General features: G+C 50.6%; 1 protein-coding gene across 1 annotated transcript; it reads right to left on the minus strand.

The window, feature by feature from the left end:
- On the minus strand, positions 1-8,594 carry LOC144608335 (V-type proton ATPase subunit G 1-like). The gene is made up of 3 exons (XM_078425996.1): positions 8,462-8,594; positions 3,225-3,325; positions 1-1,200 (listed from the first exon to the last, which is right to left on the minus strand). Exons 1-3 carry the CDS (start codon positions 8,541-8,543, stop codon positions 1,027-1,029), a joined length of 357 nt encoding a protein of 118 aa, XP_078282122.1. The 5' UTR covers positions 8,544-8,594; the 3' UTR covers positions 1-1,026.
- Positions 8,595-11,348: the final 2,754 nt, after the last annotated feature.

Raw genomic sequence — 11,348 nt, forward strand, 5'->3', positions numbered from 1 at the left:
TGAAGGCAGCAACAGATTTATTACCAGATGAAGACAAAAGTATTATGATGAACAGTAATGTTAACAAAAACAAAGATTTTTAATTCCCAGCAGTTTCAAGTAAAAGAATAAACTACTCTGTCGCACACTGGAATGGTACTACACAACACTAATTCAAACACCAAGCTGGACTCTCATTACAATAATCAGCTGTTATACAGCTTAGATTCTGAAAATAATCACTTAATTATCCATGTTTCCTTTTTATATATTAGATTTTAATGGCACTCAAACATCTGTTCCAACAGGTGCATTTACACCAACTATGCAGAGTCTGAACAGATTATAATTGCACAAGGCCATTTTGATCCGCGTTACAATGGGATCCGAATCTAAGATGGATCCAATTGACAATGTCCTGTATTTCAATTTAGAACATTAATAAAGCGTTTTCATCCCAAAATATTTCAAATGGACAGAATTCAGTGCATTCTTTGCCTCCCTCAATTCTTAGCAGTTTGATAAAGATTTCTTGGATCACTACATTAGCTTACATTGTCAGGCTGACCATGTTTGTGCAACAAAAAATAATCAGCAGATTACACAAGCTCTAATGATCTGAATGCAAGTACCTACTTGTGTTAAGCACTATTTTATATTTTAATTATGTCTACTGTTAAAATGCACCCTTAATTCAAAATATAATCTAAGCAATTGTTTTATTCAAGTGTGATTAATATTGTGCGCATTTATATCACCTAATATCTGAATTCCTCACTTTTAAAATGGAAAATCATTGTTGAAACATCTTCAGTTTTGCCTGGCAAAATCTAGTGGAAATCAGGAACATGTAAGAGTTTCAACATCATAGGAAACTTCACAAGAGAAACTCAAACTGCCCTTTATTAAAAATTTCATCTGATTTATATTTTATTTGAAAGTAGAAATGTTGCACAAATAGGGGTTTGCATAGGCATAGTAATGTCACAAAATATTGCTATCCCAGTGGTTCTTTGGTATTGTTCAACGCAAAACTACAATCCAGTTCTAACCATTAATGCGATAGTTGACATGAATTTCTGGCTTTATGTCACAGATCAAGTTGAGGAGGTTATTCAAAACCATTTCCTTGTGCTGCTCATAGCTTGCCCCAATTATTTTAATTTTCTCATGAGTGTCTTTGTCAATTTCAGTGGCCGAATCACCATGTGAACCAAGTGCCTGAAAAGGAATGTAAAATTGTCAACAGCGTCTTCAATTCTACACACGAATTGTGCCTTTTGCACAACACACACACTGAAGCCTTTGTCCAGCATTTTAAACATTCATGTAGCGATACAGTTCATTAAATATTAAACCAGTAACCGAGCGCTGGTCTGAATTCCATGCATACATTAAGCCAAAAGAATCTCAAACGCACACTGGATTATGGTTAGTTCCCTGCAAAACATTCCTTCTATTTGCAACCTTTAAGAACTCAGGAATTGGCCTTACGAACATGGTTTCACATTCTAACTCTTGCATTTCCAGCTGCAGATCCATCATCACGATTAATTGGTCACGTTTTATTTCAGAATATGAATTCAGAGCCATACTTTCCTGCCAAAAATCAGTGATGCCAATAGCCAATTTTATTATTTTAAATGCACAATAGCCACCACACTCCCCACGGACACTGTGAGCAGAGGGAGACTGCTCGATTTACACCATGGATATATAAACTTAAAATGATGTCCATTTCTTTTCAAGCCATCATCATCTGACCACAAGGATCAATTGCTGCCAATCTCTGACATTGACATTTCTTGCAAACGAGTCAGTGTTCAAGACTCGTGCTATTGATTTCTAAGAAGGAGCCCTCAAAATAATAACTTCAGCATTTATGTTTCCTTGCCCCTCCATTGTGTAGGAAGGAACTGTAGATCCTGGTTTACACCGAAGATGGACACGAAATGTTAGAGTCAATCAGCGGGTCAGGCAGCATTTCCGGAGAAATGGAATGGGTGACGTTTTGGGTCGAGACCTTTCTTCAGACAGTCTCTTCCCTCTGGTCTATTTCTTCAGTGCCGTAATCTCACATTCACTTCTCCATTCTAATTTACACTTCCTCTTCATGAGTTACACTTTTCTCCAATTTAATCCTTCAACCTGAATCAGCTATTGTCCTCTTCAGCTCCCTCCCCCCTCCCCCCCCCAACCCCCTCACACCAATTTCATTATCATAACCTCACACCAAGCAGATAATATTTTCTGACAAAGAGAACTGGCCGTGTAATCAATGCAGAGTGCCAGATAGATATCATTTAAAAAGAGAGAAAACTCCACGATTATTTGCAAGCTGTTGAATCAAGGATGCTGCTGCAATTAGATGCACAAAATGACATTCTTGAGATACTGGATCGACTAAAAACTGATGGAAACTTTAGCTGCAAATAAAATGGACAAACCACAGATGGGGTGCATTCTCAGTGACAAGGGAAATAAATCACAGGGGGGGGTCTCCTTCCATTCTGACTGTTATCCTCAATGGAACCATTCATCTAATCCGTTTTCCCAGTTTCATTGGCCTGTCTGCGTCATCCAGTGATCACCTATACACTACTTCTTCCCTGCCACATCAAGGACAATTTACAGAAGCCAATTAACCTACAAACCTGCATGTCTTTGGAACTTGGGAGGAAACTGGAGCACCCGGAGAAAACCCACACGGTCGTAGGGAGAACGTACAAACTCCATACAGACAGCACTTACAGTCAGGATCAAACCCAAATCTCTTGCGCTGCAAGACAGCAACTCTACCACTGCGCCACCCCTAAGATTAGTCCTTCTGATTATCAATCGCATTTGGACAACGTCGGCACATTTTCAATTTTAAGGCGACACAGAACATCCACAAAAGGTAGGCACAAGGAACTCCAGATGCTGGTTTGCAAAAAGAGAAAGTGTTGGATTAATGGCCGAGTTACTCCAGCACTTTGAATCAATTTTCCACAAAAAGTCAATGTTAAAAACAATCATTAACTGAAGATCAATGATCTGCTACTCCAGAGAGATCAGCAGCACTTAACAAGAAAGCTCCTGATTTCATAAAATCTTATCACTTCTAACTGGATTCCTGCAAACAGACCACGGTTGCACTTAAAATGCAATCAGGAGCAACTCAATACTCTAAGTACATGTTTCAGATCTGAAGCCAAGCCTTTATAGCATTGCCCTGCGGTTTACAGTGCACTGTTACCACGTACAGCATCTTCCTTGTTCTTGAACTCCTTCTCCCGCTGGAGGCGGTACTGCTCGATCTCAGCCTGGGCCTCCTCCTTCGCTTGCTTCAACCGCCGATGCTTTCCTGCAAAGGAGAAAAGTCAAAGAGACATTCGGTACAGCGGATTTACAACTTAAGATCTGCATGTTTGTTATCAACTAGTGGGGTACCGCAAGGCTCGGTGCTGGGACCACAGCTATTTACAATATACATTAATGACTTGGATGAAGGGATTAAAAGTACCATTAGCAAATTTGCAGATGATACAAAGCTGGGTGGTAGTGTGAAATGTGAGGAAGATGCTATGAGGTTGCAGGGTGACTTGGACAGGTTGTGTGAGTGGGCAGATGCATGGCAGGTGCAGTTTAATGTGGATAAGTGCGAGGTTATCCACTTTGGAGGTAAGAATAGGAAGGCGGAGTATTATCTGAATGGTGTCAAGTTAGGAAAAGGGGACATACAACTGCGTGTCCACGTGCATCAATCACTGAAAGCATGCAGGTACAGCAGGCAGTGAAGAAAGCCAATGGAATGTTGGCCTTCATAACAAGAGGAGTTGAGTATAGGAGCAAAGAGGTCCTTCTGCAGTTGTACAGGGCCCTAGTGAGACCGCACCTGGAGTACTGTGTGCAGTTTTGCTCTCCAAATTTGAAGAAGGATATTCTTGCTATTGAGGGCGTGTAGCGTAGGTTTACTAGGTTAATTCCCAGAATGGCGGGACTGTCAAATGTTGAAAGACTGGAGCGACTAGGCTTGTATACACTGGAATTTAGAAGGATGAGAGGGGATCTTATCGAAACGTATGATTATTAAGGGGTTGGACACGTTAGAGGCAGGAAACATGTTCCCAATGTTGGGGGAGTCCAGAACCAGGGGCCACAGTTTAAGAATAAGAAGTAGGCCATTTAGAACGGAGATGAGGAAAAACGTTTTCAGTCAGAGAGTTGTGAATCTGTGGAATTCTCTGCCTCAGAAGGCAGTGGAGGCCAATTCTCTGAATGCATTCAAGGGAGAGTTAGATAGAGCTCTTAAGGATAGTGGAGTCAGGGGGTATGGGGAGAAGGCAGGAACGTGGTACTGATTGAGAATGATCAGCCATGATCACATTGAATGGCGGTGCTGGCTCGAAGGGCCAAATGGCCTACTCCTGCACCTATTGTCTATTTTAATCGAACCTGATGCCGGCCTGCTTCCTCAGTCTTTATCGTTCTTGACAGTGAACTCAGCATTAATATCCTGTTAATCATTAGGTTAATACGAAAAGTAATGGCCCACTGAACTAAGAGACACCCCCTCTCCCCACACCCCATAGTAACTAAATGCACAACAAGCAATAGGGTTACAGAAATGGCTTCATGGTAGGAAGCAGAGGGTGGTGGTGGAGGGTTGTTTTACGAACTGGAGACCTATGCGTCAGGGATCGTTGCTGGGCCCATTACTGTTTGTCATTTATATCAATAATTTGAATGAGAATGTACAAGGCACGATTGGTAAGTTTGCAAATGACACTGAAATAGATAGTCTCGCAGACAGTGAAGATGGTTATCAAAAATTACAGCAGGACATTTCAGTTTAAGATATAAATCAGTTGGGCCAATGGGCCGAGGAGTGGCTAATGGAGTTTAATTCAGATAAGTGTGTTGGAAGGAACTGCAGATGCTGTTTAAACCAAAGATAGGCACAAAATGCTGGAGTAACTCAATGGGACAGGCAACATCTCTGGAGAAAAGGAATAGGTGATGTTTTGGGTCGAGACCTTTTTTCAGACAGTCTCTTCCCTCTATTTCTTCATACAGACCTCTCTATTTCTTCAGTGCCTCAATTTCACATTCACTTCTCCAATCTAATGGGTCTGAAGAAGCGTCACGCCCTGAAACGTCACCCATTCCTTCTCTCCAGAGATGCTGCCTGTCCCGCTGAGTTACTCCCAGCATTTTGTGTCTATCTTTAATTCTGATAAGTTCAAAGTGTTGCATTTTGGAAAGTCAATCCAGGGAGGGACCTTCACAGTGAAAGGCAGTATGTTGGGGAGTATAAAAGACGGATCTAGGAATACAGATTCACAATTGTCTGACAGTGGCATCACAGTAGATAGGGTGGTGAAGATTTTTGGTAGGCTGCCCTTCATCAGACATGGAATTGAGTAAAGAAGTTGAGATGTTATGCTGCAGTTGAGCAAGACGGTGTAGTTTGGAGTTTGCGTTCAGTGTTGGTCACCTTGCCAAAGGAAACCCGACATTAAGCTGGAAAAGATTTCTGAGGATTTTACCAGGTTTCGCGGGCCTGAGCTACAGGGAGACGTTGGACAGGCTAGGATTAATTCCTTGGGGCGTAGGTGACTGAGGGGTGATCTTATAGAGGTGTATAAAATCATGAGGGGAATAGATAGGGTGAATGTACAAAGTCTTTTGTACACTCTCCCTCCCAGCCCCACTCTCTCCTCCACCCACCCTCCCCCCCCCCCCACTCTTACTCTCCCGGAGCGGCGGACTACTGGAGACGGGCAGCGCGGCGGCGGCTGTGGCCTAGCCGAGCTGGGATTACTGCGGCGGTTGTGGGGGAGAGGGGAGAGGGCAGCGAGGGGAGAGAGGAGATTGCGGGCGGGCGCTCTGATTGCAGGCGGGCGGCTCCGCTAACGGCGTCCATCTTGTTTGTGCGAGTGAAGAGAGAGTCCGTGCGTGCCCTATGGTGACGTCATACGCACAGCAGCCCTTGGAAAAATGTGTTTAGAAATGAGATTTTTGAACTTTAAAATGTCTCTAACAAAAAAAAAAATAAGACCGATTTAAATAAAACTTATTATAATGAGTTTTATTATTTATTCACAAAATGCTGGAGTAACTCAGCAGGTCAGGCAGCATCTCGGGAGAGAAGGAATGGGTGACGTTTCGGGTCGAGACCTTTCTTCAGACTTCTCGACCCGAAACGTCACCCATTCCTTCTCTCCCGAGATGCTGCCTGACCTGCTGAGTTACTCCAACATTTTGTGAATAAATACCTTCGATTTGTACCAGCATCTGCAGTTATTTTCTTATATTATAATGAGTCGCTGCGGGGGAGGGGGTGGAGAGTGGGGGAGGGGGTGGAGAGTGGGGGAGGGGGTGGAGAGTGGGGGAGGGGGTGGAGAGTGGGGGGAGGGGGTGGAGAGTGGGGGGAGGGGGTGGAGAGTGGGGGGAGGGGGTGGAGAGTGGGGGGAGGGGTTGGAGAGTGGGGGGAGGGGGTGGAGAGTGGGGGGAGGGGTGGAGAGTGGGGGGAGGGGGTGGAGAGTGGGGGGAGGGGGTGGAGAGTGGGGGGAGGGGTGGAGAGTGGGGGGAGGGGTGGAGAGTGGGGGGAGGGGTGGAGAGTGGGTGAAGAGTGGGGGGGTGGAGAGTGGGTGAAGAGTGGGGGGGTGGAGAGTGGGTGAAGAGTGGGGGGGGTGGAGAGTGTGGGGGAGGGGTGGAGAGTGGGGGAGGGGTGAAGAGTGGGGGGAGGGGTGGAGAGTGGGTGAAGAGTGGGGGGGGTGGGGGGAAGGGGGGGGTGGGGGGAAGGGGGGGTGGGGGGAAGGGGTGGGGGGGAAGGGGTGGGGTGGAGAGTGTGGGGGAGTGGAGAGTGGGTGAAGAGTGGGGGAGGGGTGAAGAGTGGGGGGGGTGGAGAGTGGGTGAAGAGTGGGGGGGGTGGAGAGTGTGGGGGAGGGGTGGAGAGTGGGTGAAGAGTGGGGGAGGGGTGAAGAGTGGGGGGAGGGGTGGAGAGTGGGTGAAGAGTGGGGGGGTGGAGAGTGTGGGGGGGGTGGAGAGTGTGGGGGGAGGGGTGGAGAGTGGGTGAGGGGTGGATAGTGTGGGGGGAGGGGTGGAGAGTGGGTGAAGAGTGGGGGGAGGGGTGGATAGTGTGGGGGGATGGGTGGAGAGTGGGTGAAGAGTGGGGGGGTGGAGTGTGGGGGAGGGGTGGAGAGTGGGGGGAGGGGTGGATAGTGTGGGGGGGGTGGAGAGTGTGTGGGGGAGGGGAGAGTGTGTGGGGAAGGGGAGAGTGGGGGAGGGGGGAGAGTGGGGGAGGGGAGAGTGTGTGGGGGAGGGGAGAGTGTGTGGGGATGGGGAGAGTGTGGGGGGAAGGGGAGAGTGTGGGGGGGGAGGGGAGAGTGTGGGGGGGAGGGGAGAGTGTGGGGGGGAGGGGAGTGTGGGGGGGAGGGGAGAGTGGGGGGAGGGGAGAGTGTGGGGGGGAGGGGAGAGTGTGGGGGGGAGGGGGGAGGGGGGAGGGGGGAGGGGAGAGTAATGGGGGGGAGGGGAGAGTAATGGGGGGGAGGGGAGAGTGTGGGGGGGAGGGGGGAGGGGAGAGTGTGGGGGGGAGGGGGGAGGGGAGAGTGTGGGGGGGAGGGGGGAGGGGAGAGTGTGGGGGGGAGGGGAGAGTATGGGGGGGAGGGGAGAGTATGGGGGGGAGGGGAGAGTATGTGGGGGAGGGGTGAATAGTGTAGGGGAAGGGGTGGATAGTGTGGGGGAAGGGGTGGATAGTGTGGGGGGAGGGGTGGATAGTGTGGGGGGAGGGGTGGATAGTGTGGGGGGAGAGGTGGAGAGTGTGGGGGGGAGGGGTGGAGAGTGTGGGGGGGGTGGAGAGTGTGGGGGGGGTGGAGATTGTGGGGGGGTGGAGAGTGTGGGGGGAGGGGTGGAGAGTGTGGGGGGAGGGGTGGAGAGTGTGGGGGGGGAGGGGTGGAGAGTGTGGGGGGGAGGGGTGGAGAGTGTGGGGGGAGGGGTGGAGAGTGTGGGGGGGGGAGGGGTGGAGAGTGTGGGGGGGGGAGGGGTGGAGAGTGTGGGGGGGGAGGGGTGGAGAGTGTGGGGGGGGAGGGGGGGAGAGTGTGGGGGGGGGAGGGGTGGAGAGTGTGGAGGGAGGGGTGGAGAGTGTGGGGGGGAGGGGAGAGTGTGTGGGGGAGGGGAGAGTGTGGGGGGGGGAGAGTGGGGGGGAGGGGAGTGTGGGGGAGGGGGGAGTGTGGGGGAGGGGGGAGTGTGGGGGAGGGGAGAGTGTGGGGGGGAGGGGAGAGTGTGGGGGAGGGGGTGGAGTGTGGGGGGAGGGGGGGGAGAGTGGGGGGGAGGGTGGGGGGGAGGGTGGGGGGGAGGGGAGAGTGTGGGGGAGGGGGAGGGGTTGTGGGGGAGGGGGGAGAGTGGGGGAGGGGTGGAGAGTGTGGGGGGGATAGGGGGGGAGTAGGGAGAGGACAGGCGGTGGGGATGGAGAGGCGGCTCCCCCGGTCCCACTCACGCTTGCGGGCCTCGGCCACCCGCTCGGCCGCGCGTTTCTCCGCCTGCAGCAGCTGCTGGATCCCCTGCGACTGGCTCGCCATCGAACCTCCGCTCCGCCCGCGCCTGCGCACCCCGCTCCGCCCACGCCTGCGCACCCCGCTGCGCCCGCGCCTGCGCACCCCGCTCCGCCCGCCCGCGCCTGCGCAACCCGCCGCCAGCACCGCCCCCTGCAGGCCGAGCGCTGACTGTGCAGGGAGAGTGGGGGAATGAGGGTGGGTGGGGGAGAGTGGAGGGAATGTGGGTGGGGCGTGAGGGTGGGGCAGTGAGGGTGGGGGAAATGAGGGTGGGGGAATGAGGGTGGGGGAATGAGGGTGGGGGAGTGAGGGTGGGGGAGTGAGGGTGGGGGAATGAGGGTGGGGGAATGAGTGTGGGGTAGGGAGCAAAGATACTAGAGGAACAAGATGAACCACATCACCCCGATTCTGGCCTCTCTCCACTAGCTCCCAGTACAGTCCAGAATCAACTTCAAGCTCCTCCTATTCACATACAAAGCCCTAAACGGGCTTGCCCCCCCCCCCCCCATATATCAAAAATCTTCTAACCCACCACTCTATCTCCAGGTCCCTCAGGTCGGCCGACTTGGGGCTACTGACTATCCCGCGGGTCTAGGCTTAAGCTCAGGGGTGACCGCGCTTTTGCGGCTGCAGTTCCGAGACTGTGGAACAGCATCCCTCTCCCCATCAGAACTGCCCCCTCCATCGACTCCTTTAAGTCCAGGCTCAAAACCTATTTCTACTCCCTAGCGTTTGAGGCCCTCTGAGGGGGTGCTGTGAACTGTTTATGTATGTGCTGTTATGTTTGTGTGCCATTGTATGTTCGTTCTTAGTACCTGAACTGATGTAGAGCACTTTGGTCAACGTGGGGTTGTTTTTAAATGTGCTATACAAATAAAATTGACTTGACACTCCGTTGAAATCGCCTATACTTAAGTGTAGTATGCAAAGGAGTGTAACGTCGGCCATTTTAATAGGCAAAAGCCTCCGTTCGCTCTGCTTCTCGCAGTGTAATCAGTGTTGTGGGGGAACAGTATGTGTGATGATACCATTAAAATGCAGAATATATCTCATCTATCACAGATTTTTGTTATTTTTCTTTTTAAATGTTTCTGCAAGTTTCTGCCTACTAAAATGGCCCCATGACATACTACAGTTTTTTGGGTTTGAGTGGTCTATCTTGCTCCTCTAGTATCTTTGATAGTGAGGGTGGGGCAGGGAGGGTGGGGCAGGGCAGGGAGGTTGGGGCAGGGTGGATGAGGCAGGGAGGGTGGGACAATGGGGATGGGGTAGAGGGGATGGGACAGGGGGGATGGGGCAAAGGAGGGTTAGGTCATGTGAGGACAGGGCAGGTGAGCAGCTGAGGATGGGGAGATGACCTGGTGAGGATGGAGCAAGTGAGAAGGTGAGGCTACAGGGAAGCAGGGGTGGGAGTGGGTCAGAGTTTGGGTGTGAAGGGTAGAGAAGTAGATCGTGGGGAATGGCATTAAATAATTGCTCTGCACTCTCCGAGCATCACAGTGGCGTAGCTGGTAGAGCTGTCGGCTCACAGCTCCAGAGACCCGGGTTCAATCCAGACCTCCGATGCTATCTGCGTGGAGCTTGCTCATTCTCTCTGTGACTGCCTGGGTTTCCTCCGGGTGCCCCGGTTTCCTCCCACATCCCAAAGACGTGTGCGTTTGTAGCTTTGGTTCTATAAATTTCCCGTGGTGTGTAGGGAGTGAATGAGAAAGCGGGATAACATAGAACTAGTGTGAATGGATGATCGATGGTGGACATGGACTCAGTTAAGTGCACAGATGGAGCTGAACATCAAGCACTTTGACAACGTAATCATTGATGAGATGTACCACCCCCTTCGCTACGTTTGACATTGCCAGAGGTCCAATCGCACCTCTGAGCGCACAACTCTCAGCTCACTCAGCAACAAACCCACCATTATTGTTCTACTCTGGCAGACTGACCTCTACCATGCTGAGGCCAAGGGCCAGCTCTCGGATACCTCCTCATACCTACCCATCTCCTCCACAGCATCCAACCTTGTAGTTCCCCAAATCCGCACTGCCCTTTTCTATCTCCTTCCCAGAGTCCACAAACGTTTCTATCTCCTTCCCGTCGTCTCTGCCTGCTCTTGCCCCACAGAACTCCTTTCTAGATAACTTGATGCCATCCTATTCCCACTTGTCCGGTCCCTTCGACTTACATCCGGGACACCTCACACATGCCCTTCAACACTTCAATAACTATGGGCTTCAATTACCATACAAACAGCCAACAATGGCCTGTTTCCTTTATCATCGTTACTTTTTTGCATATCTTTTATTCATTGTTCTTTGTCTCTCATCATCTATATCTCACATTTCCCTTATCTCTAACCAGTCTGAAGAAGGGTCTCGACCAGAAACTCATTCCTTCTCTCCAGAGATGCTGCCTGTCCCGCTGATTTACTGCAGCTTTTTGTGTCTATCCTCAATTGCCTGATCTTTACCATAGACATCCAGCCCCTTTATACTTCCATTCCCCACCAGGAAGGTCTCATTGCCCTCCATCAGTTTCCCTCTACTAACACTCTCCTCCGCCTGGCAAAAGTTGTCCTCACCCTCGACAACCTCTTCTGACTCCTCTCATTTTCTTCAGGCCAGGGGCAAACCATTTCACCAAACACTTGCACACAGATGACCAGAGTCTACTAGAAATCTCGATTGCTAAATATTTTAACTCCTTATCCCATTCCCATACTAACGTTTCCATTGCCAGTCTGTGAGACATTCCTCCAGGCCACACACAAACTGGAAGAACAGCACCTTACATTCTGTTTGGGTGGCTTGCAACCTGCCCAAACATCCCTATTTA

This window comes from Rhinoraja longicauda, chromosome 31 (genome assembly GCF_053455715.1).
Source record: "Rhinoraja longicauda isolate Sanriku21f chromosome 31, sRhiLon1.1, whole genome shotgun sequence".
In the NCBI taxonomy this organism is placed as follows: domain Eukaryota; kingdom Metazoa; phylum Chordata; class Chondrichthyes; order Rajiformes; family Arhynchobatidae; genus Rhinoraja; species Rhinoraja longicauda.